Source organism: Globicephala melas, chromosome 19 (assembly GCF_963455315.2).
Source record: "Globicephala melas chromosome 19, mGloMel1.2, whole genome shotgun sequence".
NCBI lineage: Eukaryota > Metazoa > Chordata > Mammalia > Artiodactyla > Delphinidae > Globicephala > Globicephala melas.
The window spans coordinates 13,815,765-13,842,089 of NC_083332.1; the positions used below are offsets into that span (position 1 = coordinate 13,815,765).

Here is a 26,325-nt window from a genome sequence, read left to right on the forward strand (position 1 = left end):
TGCTCCTTCCGTGGCTGCACTGAGCTGGCCCCAGGGCCCCTAAACTCGAGGAAGGAGGGAGCCCGAAAGCCAGGTGTCAACCACTAGATGCCAGTGCCTGTCAGCCCAGCCGAGGCTGACCGGGCACTTCCCTATGCCTCACTGCATCCTCATGCCACCTCTGGGAGGTAGGCACTCCTGTCTTCCCCTTTGAGGCCGGGGGACCGAGGCACAGTGAATTGAGGACATGCAGAACCCACATCTGCCTGATGCGCTGAGCTGCCCGAGGTTTGCTCATGATGAACACGGTGCTCAGTGTGCCTGGAACATGGTGACGGCGGCTCTGGGGGATGTGGGGCCTCACCCTGGGGCTGGTGCGTCCCACGGGGCTACTCTCCTTTCTCACAGCCATCACCTCCATCGCTCTGCTGGTGGGAGCGCTGATGCTCTGAGAGCACCGCTCTGAAACGGCGACAGCAGAGTCGCATTGTGGGCTTGACTCGGGGGACTGCTCTTGACTGCAGGGGTGGTAAGTGCAGCAGCAGCAAAGCTCACCTGCTGAGCGCTCACCCTCTCTCAGGCCCCAGGCTGCCCTTCACACACATTATTTCATCTCATCCCCTCAGTGGCCCTACATGAGGCAGGGCTGCATTTTTTAAAAAAATTAATTAATTAATTTTTGGCTGCGTTGGGTCTTCGTTGCTGCGCACGGGCTTTCTCTAGTTGTGGCCAGCGGGGGCTACTCTTCGCCGCGGTGTGCGGGCTTCTCATTGCGGTGGCTTCTCTTGTTGCAGAGCACGGGCCCTAGGCATGCAGGCTTCAGGAATTGTGGCACGCGGGTTCAGGAGTTGTGGCTCACGGGCTCTAGAGCGCAGGCTCAGTAGTTGCGGCGCACGGGCTTAGCTGCTCCGCGGCATGTGGGATCTTGGACCAGAGATCAAACCCGTGTCCCCTGCACTGGCAGGCGGATTCTTAGCCACTGCGTCATCAGGGAAGCCCTAGGGCTGCCCTTCTTAAGAATGAGGACGTTCAGGGCCTGGGTCCTCAGGCGTGACCTGGGGGTTGGCCTCCCAACCACCACTCCACCCTAAGGCAACAAACAGGCTGTTCCCTAGGGTCTGCCCCCTCCTCACTGGGCCTGCCAGCAGGGATGGGGGCCAGCAGGGCAGCAACACGCCAGCCTTTCAGTTGGGCTGAGACCAGCCTGGCGGGGAGGAGGTGCCCAGGACGGCTGAGGACGCAGGGCCACTGGTTCTGCCTCCTGCTCTGCGGGCTCCAGCCTGGCAACCCCTCGGCCTAGTCGTCCCTCACCGCTCAGCCCTGTGCAGCTCAGCCTCGGTGCTGGGGTCCTCACATGGATTAACTCAGGAAATCCTCACAACTGGGAGGTAGGGAGGACCGTCAGGCCACTTTAAAGAGCGGGGAGCTGAGGGGTTTAGGAGCGGGTAAGCAGCCGAGTCCCACCCTGACCCCCATGCTGTTCTCCTCCTCCCCTGGCTGGGAGAAGGCAGTCCAGTAACTTCAGTGTCTGGGGACAAAGCGGTCAAAACGGGGCTGTCCAGCCATCTCCCGAGGCAGAGCTGCTGGCCCGTCCCCCAGAGTTGACCAGGGCCTGCAGCAGAGGGGCCGAGGTGAGGGACCTTCCGTGGCAGGTGCTCTCGGTCCCCTCAGTGTCCCCTCTGTCCTTCACCAGTTCATTCTGTCTTTCGTTTAACAGACCACGTGCCCAAATCCAAGAAGTCAGTCCTCAGAAAATGCACGTCACTGCCTTGGGTGCGAGCGAGTCTTCCCTGAGTCTCTCCTAGGACGAGATGCTCTGGTAGTTGTCCTTCTGGGCGTGAGTCCTGGTTCTGCCGCTTGCAGCTAGGTGCCCTGGGCTACACACTTCCGGCTGGGCCTCGGCCTCTCCTCTGGAAGTCGCCGGGAGGATCAAGGGGGCCAGGTTGTACAGCCCTAGCCAGCAGCCTGGCTGAAAGGCAGAGCCCCCGCGTCGGCCGCAGCCATTTTCCATTCCTCTGGGGATACATTAGGTCCCTGACCAGAATCAATGAGAAAGGAGGCAGATTTGGTAATTACTCCTTTGGGGATAATCTCATAATATGTGGTGACCTGTAGCGACAGATTATAAAACCAACAACCATAATATTTGCAGTTGTTGACCTTAACTAACTGAGTGAATCTGGGCAAGTGACTTCACCGTTCTGTACCTCGATTTTTCTTATCTGGAAAATGGGATACAAAGTACCTATACCTCATTGTTCTGTAGTGAAGATTAAATGGGTTAAAGTAGGTACAGGGCTTATGACAGTACTTGGCAGGGGAGGTATCAGAAAATTTAGGTAAATAAGTTATGCAAATGAGTTCTTTTGCCTTGGGATAAAATTTCAGCAACAGAATTACAGATTAAAAAAAAAAAAAAACCTTTTAGCCTCAAATAATTTAGCTGGAAGTAAAGACAATGTTTTCTGGAAAACTAGGTTAGGTGACTCAGAAGTGTCTTTAAATGACAAAGATATTGTCTCCAAAATGCTCAGGAAGAGTTTGAATAAAACAGCTTTCCGAAATGGGAGCGTGTGGACAAAAGCATGAATTCTAAATTAACATGTTATTTTATGCATGTGATTTTAAAAATGCATCTGTAACTAAATTAATAAACATAAGAAACCATGAACCTATTTTGTGTCCCCCCAGTATTTTATATATTTAGTTTACATGTTTACACAACACACATACATATGTAAAAAGCCTTCTTTGGATTTTATGTTGGGAAAGGGGGGGCTGCTGTTTCTTTACAGCTGTCATGTATCCAGGTATGTTTTCTGAGTGCCCACTGTGTATGTGCTGGGCCCTGGATGGGGCTCGGGTGTCTCTGCTCTCCCAGAACCTTCGGTCCAGTGGGCTGACAGGGAGGGAGCAAGTCTCTAGGAAACGACTGCCTGATGTGTCCTGGGACAGAGGCTGAGGAAGGGAAGAAGCGTGCGGTCAGTGGGAGGGATAAGCCTGGTGTGGGGGATGGGAGAGCTTCTCCGAGGACGGCGTGTCTGTGTTGAGACCTGAGGGGTGGTGTTACGGGTCCCCCAAGCAAAAGAGATGTTGAAGTCCTAACCCCTAGTGTCTCAGAAGGTGACCTGATTTGGCAATAGGGTCTTTACAGAGGTCATCAAGGCGAAATGAGGCAATTAGGATCGACCCTAATCTAACGACTGGTGTCCTTATAAAAAGAGGAGATGTGAACACAGAGACATGCACACAGGGAGAAGGCCACGTGAACACGAAGGCAGGGACTGGGGTGACGCATCTACACGCCTAGAAATCCCCCAGATTGCCAGCAAGCCAACCAGAAGCTGGGAGAGAGGCGTGGAACAGAGCCGTCCTCGCAGCCCGCAGAGGGAACCAACCCTGCTGACACCCTGACTCCGACTTCCAGCCTCCAAAACTCTGGGAAAATACATTTCTGCTGTTGAGCCACTTGGTCTGCGGTACTTTTTTTTTTTTTTTTTTGCGGTACGCGGGCCTCTCACTGTTGTGGCCTCTCCCGTTGCGGAGCACAGGCTCCGAACGCGCAGGCTCAGCGGCCATGGCTCACGGGCCCAGCCGCTCCGCCGCATGTGGGATCTTCCCGCACCGGGGCACGAACCTGTGTCCCCTGCATTGGCAGGCGGACTCTCAACCACTGCGCCACCAGAGAAGCCCTCCGGTACTTTTTTATGGCAGCCCTAGCAAACTACAGATGGGCAGGAGTGAGCCAGGTGGGGCTGGGGGGGACCCGGGCAGGAGGAACAGCACACACGCCAGGGAAGGCCAGGGGAGCTGCCCTCATGGAGGGGCACAGTGTGGTCAACAGGGCCTGACCCTCCGGCCACCCTGAAAAGTGGGAGCCTTACTGTATTTTGGGGGTTACAGTGAGAATGAAGTGAGATACGAGGCTCATACCTTCCATTCACTGACGGAGCACCCACACAGTGCCAGGTGGCTACAAGTCAAGACAGAGTCACCTGTTTTCCAGTGGGAGAAATGAGCAGTGAAACAGAGACCAGTGATAGAATGACGGCAGGGGCTACAGAAGGCTGGGAAGGCCCGTCTGAGGAGGTGGCATTGGACCAAACCCCTCCCCTCCCTGAGACAGCCACAAGATGTGGGGAAGAGCATTCCAGGGACCAGAGAGAGCCAGTGCAATGGCCCTGAGGTCAGCCTGCACTTGGCAAGTCTGAGGAGTGGGAAGAGGCCAGGTGGCTGGAGTGGAGTGAGTGCAGGCGAGAGTGGGAGGGGATGAGGGCAGAGGGGTGACGGGGCGGGTCATGCAGGGTCCAGGTGGCATTTTAGGCAAAGCACACGGTGCCCTAGTGCCTGGTACGATATATGTGCTCTGCAAATGTGAGCCTTCATCATTAATCCTGGGAGTGGGGCAAGCCACTGGAGGTTTTAATCAGGGGAGCGAAGGATCCAAATCTAGTTTTCCGGGTGCCCCCAGCTGTTAGTGAGGTGCGTGAACTGGATTCTCAGCTTGCTTCCCTGCCCACATCTCCAGGGATCCCGTTTCTGTCTCCTGACACCTCTCTCCTTAGGAGCTCTGAGCCAGCACACATCTGAATGGCCCCAACCAGGTCATGAAAGAGGACATCACCGAGAACAGGATGGGGGAGGGCAGACCCCCCCCCCAAACCAACTGAAGAGGAGCCTTGGCCCGAGCTTCCTAGGCTCTGATCCAAGCTCCGTCCCTTCCCAGCTCTGAGCCTCTGGGCCTCAGGTGCCTCATCAGTAAAACTGGACGAATAACAGGTCCGCCTCCCGGAGCTGTTGTTGAGGAGGATTCGGTGAATAAATTCACGGACGAGAGCTTGGAACCGAGACTGGCACACAGTGAGTACTCGATAAATGTTCGGTATCATCACGTTCTAACTTGGAAACACAAAAACCCTGTCTTCACTGATGACTCCTCTGCTCGCTCTCTCGCTTCACAGCAAAATGCCGCAAACCAGCTGCCTCCTGTGCTGCCCTGCCTTCTCTCCCTCACCCTGCAGTCACCTCTGTGAGGCTCAACCGACGCTCAGTTCCCGGGCTCGTCCCGCTGACGGCTCACAGTCGTCACCCCGGGCTCCTCCTCGTATGAACACTGAGGGGTCTCAGGCTGAGTCCTACACCTCCCTTCCTCTCCAGCCTCGTGCCTTTATGCTGACGACGCCCAGATTTCTCTCTCCAGCCTGACCTCTCCCCCGAGCTCCAGACTCCTTACCCGACTGCCTCCTCCACATCTTCTAGTTGCAAACTTAACCTGTCCAGGACTGAGCTCTGAGCTCCCCTGAGCCTCCTCCCCACTCAGTCCCCGTCTCAGCCTGAGGAGAGTCCATCCATCCTTCAGGCTGCGAGACCTGGGATCATGTTCAACCTCGTTTTCTCTCACACCACAGCCAATCTGCCAGCAAAGCCTGCCTGCTCCCACGTCAGAGAATCTTTCCTGAAACCGCCCCCTTGACCCTCCCTGGCCTCCATCCTGCTCCAGGCCTCTCGTCTCCTGCCTGGACCATCACAGCAGCGCCTCGCTGGTCTCCCTGCCCCACGCAGGCCGTGCTCCGCACGCAGCCACAGGGACCCTGTGGACACCCAATTTAGGTCATGTCCCTCCTCTGTTCCAGATCCTCCCGCGGCTCCCCCTCACTCACAGCAGACGCCCAGGTCCTTATGTGGAGCCTACAAGACCCTCCCGGTCTGTGTCCATCGCCTCTCTGACCTCACGTGCTCACGTGATCCCAGCCACACTGGCCCTCCTCCAGCAGACCAAGCATGCTCCTGCCTCAGGGTCTGTGCAGCTGCTGTTCCCTCTGCCTGGAACAGCCTTCATTTACATGCCACACAGTGTTAGCCACCATCTGACCTGCTGCATGCTTTTCTTAGTTACCCTATTTGCTGTCCGCCTCCCCAACAGGCATTGTCAGCTCCCCGAGCTGACAGGGATCCCTGTCCGCCTGTTCACAGCTGTATTCCCAGTGTGTAGACCGGCACGGCGTCCTGATGAATGAGGGAGCGAGGTGTCACCCTCCTCCCCACCCCGAGATGCCCGAGCTCAGCTCCGGCAGGGTCTCACCGGGCGTCCAGGCACTTACTTCTTTGGGTCAGTGAAGGGGAGCGGCCGCGGCGGGGGCTCGTCTGTTCTCTTCCACCCCGTTGGGTGCTTGTTGCGCACGGGCTGCTTGGAGAAGAAGGACTTGGGGACGGAGGCGGAGAGCTGGAAGGCGCTGGGCTGGGCCAGCTGTGAGGGCCGCGGGGTCTCTGCGCTGGCCGTCTTGTGAACCTGAGTGGGGTAGCCGGCCCTCGAGCTCATGTCGCTGCAATGTGAAAATGAGAGAAATAAGCCAATTCCATCCCACTTTTTGAAAAACCGATCTGTTTAAATTTCCTCTTGGGAAACAAAACTTCATTCACCCAGGAGAGATACAAGTACTTTACTGCTGTGGAAAATTCCAATACATAGATGTCTACGTGGAGAAAACGTAAAGCTGCCTTCATAGTCCCGATCCCACCCCAGGGATGCCCTTCTAGCACAGTTGGTACCCCTATGTGAATCTAAAAAGTCACCCCCCATGGGTGGATGCTCCCACCCCGCCCCAGAGATTCCCTGTCTCCTAGGCACAACCTACACAGCTGAAGGTGGGGGCCTGCCTGTCTCTGGATGTGACCGTGGTTTATGGCTTGCTCTATTTCCTTCTTAACCCTTTCTTATGATTAAAAACACACGTGGGGCTTCCCTGGTGGCGCAGTGGTTGAGAGTCCGCCTGCCGATGCAGGGGACACGGGTTCGTGCCCCGGTCCGGGAAGATCCCACATGCGGCGGAGCGGCTGGGCCCGTGAGCCATGGCCGCTGAGCCTGCGCGTCCGGAGCCTGTGCTCCGCAACGGGAGAGGCCACAACAGTGAGAGGCCCGCGTACCGCAAAAACAAAAACACACGTGTTGGGAATTCCCTGGTGGTCCAATGGTTAGGACGCAGCACTTTCACTGCTGGGGTTCCTGGGTTAGATCCCTGGTCGGGGAACTAAGATCCCACGAGCTGCATGTTGCAGCCAAAAACAAATAAACAAAGTGCATATAATCAGAAAACAGGAGCTTTTTTTTGAGGGGTGGGAGAATTGTTTTTATATATAACTGGGATTGTGCTAATAACTTGCTCTGTAACTTATGTGTTTCTTTTTTTTTTAACTTATACCTTGCCACGCCTCTTCATTCAAATATTTTTTGCGCACTACTACACGACGGACACCACTCCAGCTGATCTAATCTAAAACCACAGCTCGATATCCCAAATGCTGGATTCCTGTGAAGTTGATGCTACAATGAACCTCACGCTGTTAACTAGGACCTGACTCGTGGGGACCCAAATGCTGATCCCACTGAGGCGAATCAGCTTTTAAAACTTTTAAATAAAATTCCAATTCCACTTCAAGTAAGAGGTCTTTAATGGGAAAATTAACGTCCTTGGAGTGCAAGTCAATAAATCCTTATTGAAGGTCAATTTAGCAATACTGAAGGGGTGGGATTCTGACTATGGCAGGACGAGGAGATTGGCAAATTCTTTCCCCCAAAGCACAAAATCGACAAAAACAATCATTTCAGCACTCTGGAAACTGACCAAGGGCATGCAAGAATCCAAGTATCGCTTATGCTTGAAAAACGGAACTTCAGGTAAGAACAGAGGGAATCTGACACTGTGGCCTGGGGGCTCTGCCCAGCTCAGTGAACAGGCAGGTTCTGCCATAGTGGAACCTCTGGGGCTGCATCAAGCATATCGAAACATGCTCACTGAGAGTTTCAGAAGGAGAAGAGAGAAAAGGGCAGAAGAAAGGTTTGAAAGAATAATGGCTGAAAACTCCTCAAACTGGACAAAAAAAACATTCATCTACACATCTAAGAAACTCAACAAATTCCCACCAGGATCAATATTAAGACATCATCCAGAAAAACAGGTCAAACATTAAGACAAAACCCCTGAAAGCACCAAGAGGAAAGGATTCATCACCTACAGAGGAGCACAATACAATTAAGTGCCGACTTGTCATTTGAAACAATGGAATGGAATGATATTTTCAAAGTGCTGAGAGAAAAAACTGTCAACCAAGACTTTTATGTCCAGCAAAAGTATCCTTCACAAATGAAGGCAAAGTAAAGATGTCCCCGGATAAACAGAGACTCAGAGAATTCATTGCTAGCACATCTGCCTAATAAATAATAAAATAAGTCCTTGGGCCGAAAGGAAATGACTGCAGATGGTGACCTGAATCCATTCGGAGAAATGAAGGATCCAAGATGGTAAATTTGTGGATTAGAATAAAAAACTCTATAGACTTACGTTTCCTTATTTCTTCTTTAACTTCCTTAAACATAAGACTGTATAAGGCAATAATAACAACACTATACTGTTGGGTTAATAACATGTATGGATGTAATAATATAGATGACAAAAATAGCACAAAGGAGGGGAAATGGAATGGGGCTATATTGGAAAAAAGTCTCCATACTTTATTGGAATTAAGTTAGTATTAATCTGAATTACATGAAAAGGCACGTACTATAACAACTAAAAAAAAATAGTCCAAAAAAATCAAGAGGAATCCAAATGGTGCATTAAAATGCATTTATTTAACACAAAAGGCAGCAGTAAAGGAAGAAAAGAGGAGCAAGAAAAACAGTAAACATATAGAAAACAAAGAGGAAAACGGCAAATATAAATCCAATCATTATCAGTAACTTCATTAAACGTGAATGCTGAAACACCCCCATTCTAAGGCAGATTGTCAGACTGGATTTAAAAAAGCAAGCTCTGACTGACTTATATATACTTTCTATAATTCAGCAACATCTACTAACAGGCCCAAGGTTGCACATTGGTGGGGGGATGTCCAGGGAGCCATGGAGCATGTAACATCGGGATTGGACTTTGTCTGGGGTGGTCAGGGGCTTCCCCAATGAGGCAACGGTGCCTGAGCTGAGAACTGAAGGAGATACAGCCTTAGTCTAACAGATCTGACCTCCCAGACATCCACACCACAGAAAAGCCCAAGGATTGTCACTGCAATGCTGTGTGTAATCAAGAAAACATGGACATGGACTGAATGTCTTTTAACTGGGGATTAATAGATTGTTCCAAGCACATACATATGATCAAAACCTATGCAGCCAGTGCGAAGAATGAGGTCAATTTCTGTTTATGGGTGAGGACAGATGTCTGAGCTACAGTAAGTGGAAAAAGGGCATTGTGTAAAGCATGCTTTTTCTTCTCTTAAAATGTATATATAGGGGGCTTCCCAGGTGGCACAGTGGTTAAGAATCCGCCTGCCAATGTAGGGGACACGGGTTCGAGCCCTGGTCCAGGAAGACCCTACATGTCATGGAGCAACTAAGCCTGTGCGCCACACTACTGAGCCCGAGCGCCACAACTACTGAAGCCTGCGTGCCTAGGCGCCTGTGCTCTGCAACAAGAGAAGCCACTGCAATGAGAAGCCCACGCATGGCAACGAAGAGTAGTCCCGCCGCTCGCCGCAACTAGAGAAAGCCTGCAGGCAGCAACAAAGACCCAACATAGCCAAACATAAATAAATAAATTTATTTTAAAAAAAAGTATGTATACTATATGATTACTGGGCTTTTTTGGGGGGATCTTTTTATGAAAAGGAAATGTACACTTTTTTCCTCCACTGTGGGTCATGAAATCAACTTAGTGGATCTTGACTGTTACTAAGAGGAAAATACAAAAGAAATAGACTAGAATGAAAAACTTCAGTGTACCCCTTGTGAGGTAAGGATAAGTGGTTTTGTGAAACCTTATTCTGGATGTCCACGCTGGATTGTAGTATAAAATGTTTTTCCTGTTTTGGGTAATGGCCAAAAATATGTGAAAGATCTGGGCTGGTACAGGTTTGGAGAAAAATCTCTGGGGGAGTGTACACTAACTGATTACCTCTGGAGATAGTAATGATGGGGGAAATGAAACCATATAAAAGGTGCAGGATAGGAAGGAAGTGTCCTCTGACACCTCAGTCTCCTTCGAGGCAACCTTGCCCCTCCCCCTTTCTTCTCTTTCCACAGAGAGCCTAGTACGCACAAGCACAACCTTCCTTCGTAACATAAATGGAAGCCTATCCTGAGCTTGTTCTGCACCTGGCTTTAACCTTAACACGGCGCTCTGGAGACTTCTCCGTGTCAGTCCACACAAGCCCCTCTCCCTTCAACAGCTGCAGAGGGCCCACTCTACGAATATATCCTAATTGATTTTAACCCTAACTTTTACTTTCTACGGTACGTATTTCTCTACCTTGTCATCAGGCATGTTCAGCTTTTACGAGCTGAGAAAAACAAGAGATGATTGAAAAAAAAAGGAAGGGAATAAGATGAACACGCTTTGCCTCTGTGTCTGCCAGCTGGCTCCAGCCATTGCCTCTTTTGGGAGGGGTTCGCCCTCTCCTCAGGCCTGTGGCAGGCACTGGGTGTCATGCTAATCCCATTACCCTGTAAATGAAGGCTGACTGTACTCATCCTTAAGGAAGGTGACCTGGCTGGCACCCAGCCCAGGGCACAAATCCTGAATGGCTGCCGCCACTTGTCTGCAATGGGTCTGGGGTAGGTCTGCGATCTACTTCTGGCCAGTGAGACATCAGGTGTGTGAGTGTGGACTGTGTGCTAGGGGACTTCTGGGGAAGATTTCTTCACTAGAAAACTAACACAGACCACTTGCAGCAAATATCCCCTGTTCTTCCACTGGACACTGTGACTCTCTGGTTGAATGACAGCCACTTTGAGGCTGTGAGGGGAGCCAGTCTATAGGAGTCCTCAAGTCAATGAATTACCCAGTCGTGGGGCCCTTCCTACCTTGTGCCTTCACGTTCTGAGAGATAACAGACTTCCTCCCATTGAGCTGGGATTTCTTGTTGCTTGGAGGCAAAGGCATTCCCGTGACTTCCCCTGTTTTCAACCTCTACCAACCTCAGGAATGGCTGGTGTCCCCCACACAGTAGGGCAACAAAAAACTATTCTGAATATGCTGTGCCTCTTGACCCGGCCCTCTGAGGTGGGCGCCCCTTCTCACACGTCCCCTGGACCACGAGTACAGGGTGGAGCTCTTACCCCACCTGCCAATCACTTTCCTTCTGAAGCACCGGTGAGGCCAGGTGCCCTCCCCGGGTCTCAGCTTGAAACACGAAGCAGCACCTCGTGGTGGATGAGAACATGGGCCATGCTGCTCCCCTGACACACTGTGCTCTTTGCTCGAGCCCCTTCCCCTCAGTGAGCCTCGGTTTCCTCCTCTGAGAATTGAGGCAATGACAGCACCTGCCTCACAAGATCATTATGTGCACGGTGCTCAGCACAGGCCCGGGCACCGGGGCGTGCTCCCCGAGCTGCAGATATACAGGGACGTGGTGCGTCCAGGGGCTAAAAGCCTGGGCTCTGGGCTCAGCCAGGACTGGCGGGGGGGGGGGGCATCCTGCTCCGACCCCACCCTCACCCAGAGAGGCTGTGCGTTTATCTGTGTTGTATCTCAGAGGAGCAGTTAAGATTTTGTTGGAGTAAAAGGTTCTGTGGCTTACAAAAAAAAGCTAAAAAACTGTAGGCTGGATGGAGAAATCGCACAGCTGCCTGGGCATGCGTGATGCTTTGGTCTATTCACCCCCAGGGACGCTGATGGGTGGGCCCAGGGTGGGCAACAGGCACAAAGGGAGCTGTGCCCTTGCCTTTAGGAGGAAGAGCAGTGACGGAGCAGGTGGCAGTGATGGTGGTGACCGCGCTGAGCCTGTGAACACGGCCAGGCCCTGTTCTAAGCATCTCACAGGCATCACTTCATCTAGTTGCCCCAGCAACCCCACGAGGCAGAAGCTACCACCTCCCGCAAGTTCCATGTGGGGAAACCGAGGCCCAGAGAGATTAAATAACTTGCCCCAAATAACACAGCTGGCCAGGGATACAGCCAGGATACAAAGCCAGGCAGTGTGGCTCAAGAGACACTGTGTTTAACCACCAACCTATACTTTCAATGACAACGGTAGTCATGATAAATACACAATACATGAAAATAAAACCAAACAGCAGCTGATATATGTGGACCAGCTATGTCTCAGGCCCTGTGCTAACTACTTTAAACACATGGTGTAGGTTCATCTTCGCAGCCTTGGACCACAGAGCGCATCTTCACCCCCATTTTACAGAGGAGGAAACTGAACCTCAGAGGAACTAAGGAGCCTGGTGGAGATCACACCGTTGCTGAGTGGTGGAGCTGTGACCTGGACACAGGCAGCCAGAGGCCAGAGGCTGGGAAATCACACTGCTCACCCAGGTAACCCCAGGTGGGCCCCTGTGGGGCCTTAACTGCTGGACTGATCTCGCCCTCTCTCCCAGGTGTCTGGCAGGGGCGTGAGAGTTGAATCAGTCCCTGCACATGGCTGGAATTATCAGGCTCAGTGTAGGAGCCATATGCAGCAACATTCTGCCCTGCAGCCTGTGAGCAAGAACAGTAGGTCTTCAGGAGGTGGAAGCAGAGATGACATGGGAGAAAAACTCACTGGCACAAAATCGATGCGGAATCCAGCCACCACTGGCCACCTCCACCAACCACCGCGCACCTGTATCGCCACAGCAGCCTCCTCCTGCCCTCGCCCCAAACACAGCCAGAGGGAGGCTGTGAATGCCTGAGTGCAACCACCGCCCTCCTCTGCTCAGGGTGAGTCAGAGCTCTCCCCTGGTCCACAAGGCCCCACACCATCTGTGCCGACCCCTCTCTGCCCTCAGATCCTCCCACTCTGCCTCTTGCTCACGCTGCTCTGGCCACATGGAAGCTGTTCCCCAAACACACCAGAAACCTTCCCACCTCAAGGCCTTTGCACTCCTCCCTGCCCCAGCCCCAAGATCTCTGCAAGGTTCCCTCCTTCCCTTGAGTTCCTGGAGATGGCCTGCGTTCCTCTTCCCAAGCTGACTGCGACTCTCCGAGTAGGTCTGTTGCGTGACCCCGGCTTCCTAGCCAACAGAGGTGGGGTTGGCCCCAGTGGATGCCAAGGCCCTCACATCACCTTTCAGGGCTATGCGCCCAGAAGGGTATCCCGGAGACCGCAGCCCCACCCACGGAAGCAAGGCCACGTGCTTCCTGCCTGCCTGGGAACACCCGGCGATGTCGGCTCCACATGGGGCGGAGAGCCTCTCAGTGCCTTTAAACAGCTCTTGACAAACTGCTCAGGAAGCCCAGGAAGCTTTGGAGTGTACGCTGCCTCGAGAGAGGGCGGGGGGGTGGGTGGGGGGCAGGTGGCTGCCCGCCTGGGATCACTCAGCCCATCGCGATGCCCACAGCAGGCACTGGCGCCTGGCACTGTGCCTGGAAGCCGGGCTCCCATGACGAACGTCTCGGGGGAGAGTCTGTGAAGTCAGTGGAATCATCCACGGGCACAAGCTGCTACAGGCTGCGGTGGCTTCCACGGAGAGGGCTGCAGCGCAGGGAGGGAGTGGGTAGGGGATTTGGGCATGGCAGGGCCCATCCCTTTCCTGGCAGTCCTCGCACTATGCCGGTGAACTCAATCCCCGCCCACCCCTGAAACAGTCCACTTTCCCCCGAGTAGCCCAGGGTGATCTACTTAAAACATAAGTCAGATTATGTGCTCCCATGGCTCCCACGTCCCTCAGAATCAAATCCCAGCATCCGCCCGTGGTTGGTAAGCCTGCCAGAGCTGGGCCCCTGCCCACCTTGCAAATCAGACCTCTTGCCTTCCTTTGGCCTGTCTGGCCACCAGAGCATTTCCAGAGCCCTGCAAACGAGTTTACCTTCAGGGCCTCAGCATTTGCTATTTTCCCTGCCTGGATCACTTCCATGCTTCCTGCAAAATATCACCTCCTCCTAGAGGCCTTCTGGGACCTCTGCCCGGTTTGGTTTTCTCCCCAGACCTTATCTCCACCTGGCATATTAATATTACACGGTTGCTCAGTTGTCTGTCTGCCTCACTCTCTCTCCAGGAGAACATCAGCTCCACAAAAGAGGGCTCGACTTTGCCCCCTTCTGTATCGCCGTGTTTGGAACGGTACCCGGCACACAGTGGGTGCTTTGGTGTCAGGGAATGTGAGAATAACATTCCTCTCAGGCCTGCCCAGCCCTGCTCTCCTCTTCTCTCTCAAGAATCTCAACATTCCCCATCTGCAGCAGCCTCCCGACACTGCAGCAGACACTGTCCTGGACTCTTGCCTCCCTCCCTCCTTAGGTCCTGGTGCTGCCACCTGCTGACACATCCACAGTTGCTCTGTCCTCTAGTCAAGGTCCCCTTCCTTCTCACTCACATCTCGGCCTCAGACCCATCCCTGAGACTTCTGCAATTGCGCCTCCAGCACCATCTTTCAAAACATCTATCTCCCTGCGTTATCCTTTCTGCTGAAGCCTTTCCTTGCTGCCCACGGCTCTTAGGATCAAATCCAAACTCTGTAATGTGGCTGACAGCGCCTTGCGTGATCTGGTCCCTGCCAACCTCCCATCAGCTGCCCCCCTCAATTTCTATACTTGAGCCAAGGGGCCTGTGTTCAGTGACCTGATGGCACCCACCCTCCTCCCCACCCCAGGGCCTTTGCACATGCTACTCCCTCTCATAGGGATGCCTTCTCCACACATCATCTTTCCTTTTTCTCTTTTAAAGAAAACATTGTAAAATAGCCCACATAGAACAAAGTGTACAAAACATGTATGTACAATTTAACAAACACTTACAAAGCAAACACCCACATAACTGCATCAAGAGTATATCATCGGTCCCCCTGAAACCACTTCACCTGCTCCCTCCTCCTTATCCCTCTCATCTGTGGCAGAAACGACACCTCCTCAGGGGAATTATCCCTGCCCCCCAACCCCCCGCCTAGATTAGACACCCCCTCCAGCCCCTGCACCACATCCACTCTCAGATCCCAGGAGGTCTCCCTTGAAGGCTTTCCCCTAGCATAATTGATTCATTGCTTTTGTAATTATTTGCTTGCTGTCTCCCCTGGCACCCTGTCAGTGCCAGGACGGCCGGGGTCCTCTGCGGCAGAGGGCTGAGCATTCAGTAGGCGCCTTCTGTATGAACGAACGCAAAGTGCTGGGCTACAAAGGGCCTGGAAGTAGACACAAGGGCAGCTATGGAGCGCTTGTGCCTCTCTTTGGGGAGCCATGGCTGGGCAGCAGGTTGTCATTCCGGCTCGGCCCCAGGGAATGGACGGATGACAGCAGATGCACAGGGCTGCTGGGCTGCCCTGAGCAAGGGGCAGTGTGGCTAGCGGCAGGCAGAGGCACGTGTGGGCACAGGTGCTCAGTGACCTGCTGGGAACTTGTACCTACTGAGCACAGGTGCTCAGTGACCTGCTGGGAACTTGTACCTACTGAGATGGGAAGATTCTGGGAGGACTGGCAGGGTGAGGTGGGACTTGCACATCTTCTCTGCCTAGAACACTCTGCCCTCCTAGTTTCCAGTAGCTTACCCTCTTTCCTTTAGGAAAGCACCTCCCATACTGGGTCAGGCCCCTCCTTTGGGCTCCCACACCCTGAACGCTTCCCTCACCCTGGCCCTGACCACTATGGGCTGTCACTGTCTGGGGAGGGATATGTCTCCCCCATTGACTTTGAGCCCTCACTAAGGCCCTGGCGCTGTCCCTAAATAAAGTGCTGATGCTCAGGTTCTTAGGTAAGACAGAGTCAGGCTTTTAGTTAGGGACAGCGTCATGGCCTTAGTTAGGGACAGATTCAGCGTCTTAGGGATAGATTCAGGGCCTTGGTTGGGAAAAGCATCAGGCCCTTAGTTAGGGACAGCGTCAAGCTTTAGTTAGGGACAACTCAGGCCATTAGTTAGAAACAGCTCAGGTCCTTAGTTAGGGACAGCATCAAGGCCTTAATGACAGAGTCAGGGCCTTTCTTACGGACAGCGTCAGAGTTTTAGTTAGGGACAGCTCAGGCTGTTAGGGACAGTGTCAGGGCCTTAGCTAGGGACATCGACATGGCCTTAGTTAGGGACAGTGACAGGGCCCCCATTTCACAGATGAGGAAACTGAGGCCCAGAGAGGTTCAGTAATTTGCCCAAGGCCACACAGCCAAGACAAGGCGGTGTGGGGTGGCGCTCAAACCCCAGTGGACTGACTCTGGAGTCCACGCTCTCATCTACCATGAACACATTTGTTTCTTTAAATCAACTCATTTAATTTTCCTTAATTTGTCCAAGGCAATATCTGTAAAATCAGGGGATGGGTTGATAACACTTTTCCTAATATCCATTTAAAATAAAACATTTTCCTCCCCACACCACCCAAATCACCTCAAGCACCCCATTTTGGGAAATGCTGCTTCACACTAAAGCCTGGTTGCCTAGGAGAAAACTTCAGGAAGCAGCTTTAATGAGCAGATAAGAATGATTTGCAATTAGCATCAATTGTCTGTATGCAAATTAAAGCTCCCAACCGCAGGGCCCTCTTTTGTAGCAGGTTCCTCTCCCATTTTATTCCCTTCATTTCTGGGTTCAGCAAATCCTTCTCTCAGACGCAGAGTAATTTTATACCCACCCCGCTGCCTCAGACATAGTCTACTCCCCAGCACCGCTGCCTTTATATCACAGACTCCAAAACCTTACAGCTACGGAGCCTTACTGACATGGGCCTGTGCCCAACACGGGGCCTACCACAGCCGGGACCTGGGACCCGCATAGCACTGAGGCCCTCTCGGTGGGCGCACTTTGACATCTGTCTCAGTGATGACCTGATTCTACTCTGTCTCCCTCAACAGATGGTGGGTGAGGTGAGGGCTGGGGGCCTCGTCTGAATTTGCTCGTTACTTCTCCTTAGCTCTCAGCGTAGTCCCTGGGACACAACAAATCCCTGAGAAATATTTGTGAATGAAATGAATGGATAAATAAATGAATGAGCTGTTCAAAAGAGTCCGTGAGTTCAAATGATTAACATCTATCTGTCTAGGGAGGCTGGCTCAGACAGAGACCTAACTCCCTGGGGCACCCTTTCTCTCCACCCTCACCCTTCTCCTGGCTCCTGACTCCAGGGGGACCAGGGCCACAGTGAGGGAAAGCACTGACAGACGGACACTCTCAAATACCGTGGTTTCCAAGTCTGTCAGAGGGTAAGCAGCCCCTTGGTCTTAGAATCTAGTTAAATACTTTAACTTCTACAACAGCTAAACCCCCTCACGCTTCTGCATATTTTCCTTTCCGATCAACACCTGTCTCTCCAATATTGGCTTTCGAGTGTCAAGCAGCAGAACCTGAATTTGGCAACAAGAGAACCGCCGCTCGGTCATGAGATCCTTTAAGGAGGTAGGGAGCAGCGCTCAAACCTTCTCAACAGAGCAGACTGGATTAAAGGGCTTTGCACGGCCAGGCTAGGAACTGCTAGGGAGATTTTTGCTTCACCTTTTTAAAATATATAGATATTTCTGTATAGTCAAAGACCCAAGTCCACTGTGGGTTGTGGTCAAGGAGGTCTGAGGCCATCGCCTGGGTGCACGTGTCCTGTGTGGAGAGAGGCGCAGGTCTGGGGACGGGCCAAGGTGTCAGGAAGCCAAGGGAGATGAAGGCCCCTAATGGGGGTCCTGGACACGGGCTGGCCCCTGCTCAGGTGTGGTCAGGGAGGAGAAAGGAGGTGGTGGCCTCAGGGGTGCACACTGGGGACTGCAGCACAGTAATCCCTGCCTGGGGCCGCAGACCTCTGAGGGGGCCCCTGCCGGGCTGAGTCCTGTGACGGCAGAACTTTTCCAGGAGGCAGTTCGTGGCTTTCATCACATTCGCAGTGTGTGTGGTCCAGACTCCAGGTTGTTGGTTAGTCAATGCCTGTTCGTTCTCACTTATTACCCTGTCTGCCTCTCTACCAGTGGTTCTCAAAGCGTGGTCCCGGGACCAGCAACATTAGCATCTGCACGGAACTTTGTAAAAACGCATACTCTCAGGCCCCACCCAGTAGGTCAGGGGAATCTGTGTTGAACAGCCCTCCAGTGGACTGTCTGGAGACCACACTGCCCTTTACTATGAAGGCTGGAAGGCTAACCCGTGATCTCCCAGACTTCCTTGTAGCTGAGATGGCCATGTGACACTGCCTGCTGAAGGGGGTTCTGGGAAAGCTTTTGCTTTCTCCACAGACACGGAGCTACACAGACGCTGCCGTCTTTCCTCTGTTCTCTGTCCCCATGTCCCCCAGGGGCACCACAGCCATCTGGAGACCAGGAAGTCACAGCCAGCATGAGGAGGGTGATGGAGCAGGAAGACACAGGCTGCTAGGCCTTGAGGCCCCCCCTGAGCCGCTGCTGCACCAGCCCAGCTCTGCCCTCTCTGGACTTCCCAAAAGGGGACTATTAAACCTCTATTTGTTTAAGCCACTGTGGGTCAGGTTTCCTGTTACCTCCAGACAAATGCACTCCTAACAGAAACAGTCTGTGGCCCCCAGAAAGTGTAAAAACTACTAGTCTCAGGAGAGAGAAAAGGAAAGAGACTGAGGGTCAGACTGAACCAGAGACAGATGAGACAGACAGCCAGGGATTTACCTCCCTCTACTGGCATCCTTAAAGGCCAATGGATGGCAGCAGGGGGTGGTCCACGAGTCTCCCAACTCTGTAAGCAAACTAAGGTGCGAGCATTCCCATCTGCGAGCATGTTTCTGGGGAGGGGAACACCACTGTCAGGACTGTGAGGGATGCAGGTGGTGGTCAGGGTCCCCCTGAAGGACTTGGACTAGATTCAGTGTCTTACCTGGACTGCCTCGGTGGGTCGCGGCTGCCCCCAGCCAGGCCTGTAGGGGTGCTGGAGCCTGAGGAGTACAGCTTCGGTCGGTAGCCCTTGTTCTGGCCAGTGACCCCAGGGGCGGGCGAGACCTCCCGACGCCGGTCTGTATGGTGGGACCGCCCGGCAGCCTCGCGCCCGCCTCCACAGAGGCCCATACTTCCCGGGGGCTTGTGTGGCTTGGCCGGCCGAGACGTCTTGGCCAGGGACAAGCAGCTGGGGCTAGAGGTGTAGAGGGTGGTGTCAATGCCACTGTCACTGGAGCCGCCCTTGGAGAGAGGGTCTTGCTCTGGCTCCAGTGGGTCCAGGGGGTCGAACCAGCGATCATCGCTGTGGCTGCTGGACGCGTTGCTGGAGAGGGTATTGCTGCTGGAATGACTGGAGTACTGAGGCTCTCCCTGGAAGGCAGGAGAAGTGTGTCATTCCTAGACTCGGGGTGGGGGGGCGGGGGACAAACTTCCTTCTCTGGGTCCTCCCTACCCCTAAGTGTGAACCCTGGAGCCGGACAGCTTCGAACTCTGGCTCCCCCACTTACTGGCCTTGCTATCTTGGGCAACTGATTGAACTTCCCTGTGCCTCAGTTTCCACATCTGTAAAATGGGTTGATAATAACCCTGCCCCATGAGGTTGATCAGAGGGATAAATGACAGCACATGCGCAACGTGCTGCCCACAACTTAAGCTGAACACGTCTGAAACTGAGCTCCTGGCCTTCCCTCCTGAATTCGCCTCTTGCCTGTCTCATAACGGCACCTCCGTCCTTTCAGCTGCTCCACCCAAGAGCCGTGGAGTCACTCGACGCTGCTTTTGCTCTCACACCCGTATCTAGTCCAACACCAAATCCTGTCGCCTGAATCTTCGGAACAGATGCAAACCTGCCACTTCTCCTCCCTCTGTGGCTCCCCCCCACCTCCGGTCCTGTCCACCACTGCCTCCTGCTGGACCATGGCAGGAGCCTCCTCCCTGGTCTCCCAACTCCCTGTCCCTGTCTCCCCTCACCCCTGGCCCCCCATCTGTTCCCTACACGCAGCCAGAGACAGGCTGTGAACACTTGCGTCAGTTCATGTCCTCTCCCTGCTCACTCAGGGGAAAAGCAAGAGTCCTCACCATGGCCTCTGAGGCCCTGTGTGATCTGGTTCCAGGTTCTGGTCTCTAACTTTATCTCCCGCCTCCCTCTTGATCACTCTCCTCGAGCCACACTGGCCTTCTCGCTGTTCCTTGAGTATGCCAGGCACACGGCCCCCTCAGGGCCTTTGCACTTGCTGTTCCCTCTGTCTACAATGCTCTTCCCTCAGATATTTTCATGGGTTGCTCCTTACTTCATTCAAGATTTTGCTTAAAGGTTACCTCCTCAAAGGGCTTCTCTGACCACCTCATCCTAAAGTAGCTGTGCTTGACACTCTTTTCCCTTGACTGTACTTTGTTTTTCTTTCACAGCAAGAATTGGTTCTTACCATTATATAATGAAATCTGTTTCTTTGCTTACTGCTTGTTGCCCCCGCTGGGATGCCAACTTTGTGAGCACAGGGGTGCATCTGCCCTCTTCAACACTGTGGTCCCAATGCCTGGCACACTGTATGGGCCCATCAAACACCCACTGAATGAATAGATGTGAAGAGACTTCCAACTGCTCACCAAAACTATCTCCTTCTCCTGGGCGTGTACACAGGACTACATTTCCCAGTTCCTCCTGCAGTGACCTGTGGCCACGTGATAAGAGTCCTGGCCAGTGCAATATAGGTAAAAGTGATTTATGTCGGGGCTTCCCTGGTGGCAGAGTGGTTAAGAATCCGCCTGCCAATGCAGCGGACATGGGTTCGAGCCCTGGTCCGGGAAGATCCCACATGCCGCGGAGCAACTAAGCCCGTGCGCCACAACTACTGAGCCCGTGCGCCTAGAGCCTGAGCTCTGCAACAAGAGAATCCACCTCAAGGAATGAGAAGCCTGCACGCAGCAACGAAGACCCAACACAGCCAGAAAAAAAAAGTGACTTATGCCATTTCCAGGTCTGAGCCACAAAAACCTTCCCTCTCCCTCCTACCCTCATCTGCTGCAAAGAGGCAGGGACCCAGGGGAGGGCTCTGAGGCCCTGAGGGACAGCTACAAGAGGGAGGGAGCCTGGGTTCCTGAATCACCATGTGGAAAGCTGCTCACCGAGTACCCACACTGAATTGTTATTTGAAAGGGGAATAAACTTCTATTGTGTGAGGTCACTGAAATCTGGGGGCTGTCTGTTACAGCAGTTAACCTATTGCTATAGATTGAATAGTCTGTGTTCCCCCAATATTCATAGGCTGAATCCTCATCTCCAGTGGGATGGTATTAGGAGGGAGGGCCTTTGGGAAGTGATTAGGTGGTTATGAGGGTAGAGCCCTCATGAATGGGATTATAAAACCTCTATATATTTTCACATATTTATCCTATATATGTTTATATATTCCTCATGAATGGGGTTATAAAATCCATATATGTATTTATATCCTTATAAAAGGGAGCACAGAGAGCTCCCTTCACACATGAGGTGGAGGGAAGGCCGTCTGTGAACCAGGAGGCAGGTTCTCACCAGATGCTGAATCTCCCTGCGCCTTGACCTTGGACTTCCCAGCCTCCAGAACTGTAAGACATAAATTTCTGTTGCTCATCAGCCACCCAGTCGGTGGCATTTTTCTTACAGCAGCCCGAGCTGGTGAAGACACCTACCACAGCTGAGGTAATGAGGAAACTGTGGCTTCAGGGGCTGAAGGTCTTTGCTCAAGATGACGTGGATGGCAGGGGCTGGAGCCAGGATGTGCGCCTGGCTGGGTCTAACTCCAGACCAGGCATCTCGCCCCTCTGCTGGAGCCGAAGGGGGCAGAGGTGGAGCATGTGCTCACGTGTGCTGCTCAGAGGCCCACACCCAGGTGAAGCCGCCCAGCCCTAGGCAGTCAGGGCGGGTAAGGTGGCCCCCGGGGTTGGCAGGTGGGGCCCAGACTCACCTTGGAATGCCTGTTGGGGGAATCTTTGCCTGCTGTGTCCTGCCTGGAGGTGTGCTTGCTCCCGCTGCTTCCAGTCATGGCCGAGAGCCGGGCCTGGGCGGGCACATGCCACAAAGGCTCTGCATTAAGACAGGAGACACACCAGTGGTCAGAGATGACTCAGGCTCTGGTCCAAGTTCACCCAAAGAATCTGGTCCTTAATGTGGTTGGATGGTCCCACTCCTCTGCCAGCTTGTCTGCTCAGCTCACACACGGCCACGACCCCCATCAACTCATGTCTTGGCGTCTAACAACACTCGGTAACAGAATGTTTACTGAGCACTTACCGTGTGCCAGGCACCATTCTAGTGCTTGACATGCGTTAAGTTCGCGAAGCCCTCCAACAGTCCTCCACCCAAAGGAGCTTGAGCACCTTTTCATCCTTACTGGCCATTTGCATTTCCTATTTTGTAAATTACTTGTTCATATCCTTTTCCTATTTTTCTACGAGATTGACTGTCTTTTGGTGAATAAGATTCTTTATATAACCGAGGTCGCATTCCTTTGTTGCTTAAACGTGCGTAGCTTTTTTTGGTTAAATTAAAGTGGAATCATAATAAGCAATGTCTCACAACTTGATTTCTTACTTTATAAATAAATAATACTTACACTGGCTTTTTGCTCTGTATCTTCATAATACATCTTCACATAAGTTAACTGAACATGAAGTTACCTTATTTTTAATAGCTGCACAGTATTCCATCATGTGAATGGACATCAATTATTTAACCAGTTTCCTGCTGATTGGACATTCCGGTTATTTTCGATTTTTCTTAATGTTCCGGTGGCCTTCCCTCTATACCCAACTTTGAGCAAGTGTGGAATTATGTTTGGGACAGAATTCTCTAAGTGGAATGGCTGGCTCAAAGGTGAAACAGGTTTAAAATCATGATGGCTGGTGTGGGTGTAAATTAGTCTAAATTCCCAAGGCTAGCCAGTGTGCCTGAATGGAGCATCGGATCTTAAAAAAACACACAACCCCGGTGCAGGGCTAGCTGATATCTATCGAACTTGCAAATGCACTAACAGAGGACCCAAACCCAGGCGGTCTAACACCAGAGCCCACAATTTTGATCAGTGCTGAATAATCATAATAACGATAATTATTATTAAGCACACGTCTGTATCAGGTATTACTATAAGTGCTTTGCATGCATTACCTTGCTACATCCTCTCAGTGATACTGTGAGGTGGATATTAGTACCAGTGTAACAGATGAAAGAGAACGTTAAGACTCAGAGAGGTTAAGTAACTGGTCCAAGGTCACAAAGTAAGAAAGAGCTTCAGACCTGTGCTCTCAACCCCTGTACCCTCTCTGTGCTTCCCCAATAATGACAACTCCAGTGACAGTGCAGAGTGAGTGCACGAGAAGCAGAAGTCGTCATTCCCTTCGTGATGGGCTGGGTCCTGTGCCGAGGGCTGGGCAGGTGTGATCCCACTGGACCCCGAAAGCACCCTGCAAGGAAGGACACTTAGGGTGTCCGCCACAGCAGAGGGACCTGAGGCTGGGAGAGATGAGGTCACCGCCAAGGTCACACAGCCGACTCAGAACTTCTCACCAGGCCTGTCGGAGGCTGAGCTCACAACCATACACACTGCTGCCCCCAGTGCAGCCCCAGAGGGCTCTGGGCCCATGTTCCTGCTGGGGAAGGTGGGCCTGGAGGGCCAGGCACGGCACTCAGGGACACGGCAGAGAGCAGCTTGGCTGGACATTGCCAAGGGTGTCACTGCCCACGTGGCTTTCATTTGGGAACCACGGTCATGAGAGTGGGCGGGCTGGCTGCTCTGTCCACCTACTTTACCTCTACAGACGCTTTTCCTCCCTGGAAGCATCCGACACGCCCAGGAGGCTCTGGTCCCCTGGAAGTGGGCAGACCATGCCAGGAAACCACATTTCTGCAGAGAGCCAAGCCCATGGCATTCACACCCAGCCTTCTCTACCACCTATGACACCAGTGGCTCCCACACTTCTGTCTCCGGCTGGACCTCTCCCCGTAACTTCAGACTTGTATATGTGGCTCCCTCACACGCCTCCACTGGGCGTCTGCTGGGCACTTCCCACTGGACACGGCCAAAGCCAACTCCTTATCTGGCCCCAAACCTGCATCTCTCATCATCTCCATCCTTTCAGCTGCTCGGGTCAGAAACTGGTTATCATCCTTGAGCATCGGGGAATTCTAACTTTACCTCCAGAGGACCATATCCAGAACCTGCCCATCTCTCCCTCTCCACTGGCCCCACCCTGCAAGAATCTGTAGCTAGAGGGACCCTGTGAACACCCGAGTCAGATCCCATCCCTCCTGTGCTCAGAAGAACTGAGTCCCGTGGTTCTGAGTGAAGGACGGAGTCCCCACCATGCTCTCCCCGTCACCTCCCTGGCCTCATCTCTCACTTCTCCAGCCACTCGGCCTCTTTCCTGTTCAACCAACACCACACCCCCTGCTACCTCAGGGTCTTCAACCAGCTCCCTTTCCCTGGAATGTTCTCCTCCCAGTTGGCTCCTCTGCATTCTTCTAGCCTCGCCTGAAATGTGATTTGCTCAGAGACACCCTCACCCCCAGACCCCACCAAGCTCTCTAGGCACTGTGTTTGTTTCCACTTAATACTCAGCATTATTAGTGAGTATTTATTACTCGGTGCTCCTGCTATTGCCTGTCTCTCCCACCAACTGTCAGCACCAAGAAGGCAGGGGACACGCCTGTCTGGCTCACACTGTATCCCTGGCACCCAGCCTGGCACATATCATTGGTGACGTGTTGAATGAATGGAGGGATGAAGGGCTAGGTTCCTGCCCCTCCTTGGCCGCCCCAGTGTCCCCTTTGCCCCTAGTCCTGCCCTTAGCAGGCCCTGATCCTGGGCCCTTCACCGGCCCTCTGAACTGGGCCCCAGTGACCTTCTGGCGCTCCTGCTTCACTCTTGACACACCTGAGTGGGTGACAGACATGGACGTGGCTGTGAGAGACCTGCTGAAAACACGGCCAGGCACGGGCCTGGGGCAGCTGGTGGCTCTGGGGCCACCTTCCTAACCTGGGTGCGCTGAGGCTTGAGGAACACTCACTCCGTGGTGAGGGACTGTCGTGTTGTCTGTGGGTGATGAGGGTTAAGGAGGGTTCTAGAACCAATAGGTCTTGGTTCAAATCTCAATGATACTACTCACCAGCAGGGACCTCTGACAAGGGACAACCTTTCTGTGCCTCATCTTCCTCGTTTCTAAAACAGGGCAGTCACGGCACCCAATCTGTCGTGTTCCTGAGATGATTAAACAGGAGGGAGTGTACAGCACCGGAAACCGTACTGCTGTCACTGCAATCACGGTCATCTGCCCAGGGCTGGGCACATCCCCACATCCATCGTGGCACCTGATTCCCCCACCCTGGTCTTGAATACATTCTAAACTGTATGACAACTCCTAGACACAGACTGCCCTGATGTGTGTGTGTGCAGGGAGGGGTTAGTCAACTTATAACAAGGTCTCAAGGAAGTGAGAGGGGAGACGAGCTCTAGGGGACAGAAGAGGAAAGAAAGGAGGGACCACGGTGAGCCTCTGTGACTCCTTATTTGGGGCCCATGGTGAATGCTGGAAAAATTTCCTTCTTATTCTACACTTTGGTGTAATGACATCGCCAAGCAACGCATTTCTCTTCTTCTCAACTGGGTGGGGTGGGGGGAAAAGGATGCAAATCTGCCTGTGCTGGAGCAAAGATCACAGACTGCGGGCAGGATCAAGCGTGCTGAGGAGAGGAGCGAACCCATGTCTGCAGGTCCCGGAGGCAGCAGCAGTGGCGGACAGTTGGGGGTTGGGGCGATCTGCTTGCCTGCAGTCCAACCGTTGTCCCTGGTTTAAGAGAACCATGGGGCGGGGGTGCTGAGGAATTCTCCAGGCCGCTAATCCTGGGGCAGGCAACCTCTCCCCTGCCCCACAGTGCCCGGGGGAGCCGGTGATGTGCTGCCATGGTCCTCCCCGCCGAGAGCTGCCTGAATACTCTCGAACACCCGCTGCATGGACACCTCCATCTCCTGCCCCTCTGACGTCAGCGCTCTCTGACACTTCACTGATTGTCTTTCTTTTGAACCCACCCATCACCTGCTGGTTCTCACACTTCAAAGGGGCTACAACTTTGTTATGAGGAATCGTGTTTAAGACATTCTTCTAAGTAGTACATGCCCATGATTAATACTTATACATAGAAGAACAGACAGATGAGAAGATGCTCAGTCTCATCAGGCATCAGAAAAATGCAAATTAAAAACACAACATGATACTACTACGTGCCCACTAGGAAGGCTGAAATGAAAAGGCTGGTGAGGACGGAGCACATAGAGCTCTCTCTCTGTCGTTGGTGGGAGTGGTGTAAATGGTTTGGCAGTCTCTTATAAAGTTAAACGCGTGACCCGGCAATTCCACTCCTAGGTATACTCCCTGCAGAAATGTGAGTATGTGTTCATCAAAAGACAGGTATGAGGGTATTCCTGGCAGCACTATTCTAAGCAGCCCCTAACTGGAAACAATCCAAATGTCCTTCAACGTTAGACTCAAGTAAGAAATTGTGGGTCATTCAGACAATGGATATGCTACTCAGAAATGGCGT

The 26,325-nt window shown here is 52.9% G+C and overlaps 1 protein-coding gene across 9 annotated transcripts in view; it reads right to left on the reverse strand.

The window, feature by feature from the left end:
• The window catches only part of SIPA1L3 (signal induced proliferation associated 1 like 3), a 236,956-nt gene that overhangs the window by 19,889 nt on the left and 190,742 nt on the right, over positions 1-26,325 (reverse strand). For all 9 annotated transcript variants that reach the window (XM_030874393.2, XM_030874387.3, XM_030874389.3 and 6 more), the window contains 3 exons: positions 21,698-21,816; positions 18,694-19,121; positions 6,081-6,302 (listed from right to left, as the gene is read on the reverse strand). In XM_030874393.2, the coding sequence (XP_030730253.1) occupies positions 6,081-6,302; positions 18,694-19,121; positions 21,698-21,816 (769 nt within the window). The remainder of the gene's footprint in view (positions 1-6,080; positions 6,303-18,693; positions 19,122-21,697; positions 21,817-26,325) is intronic.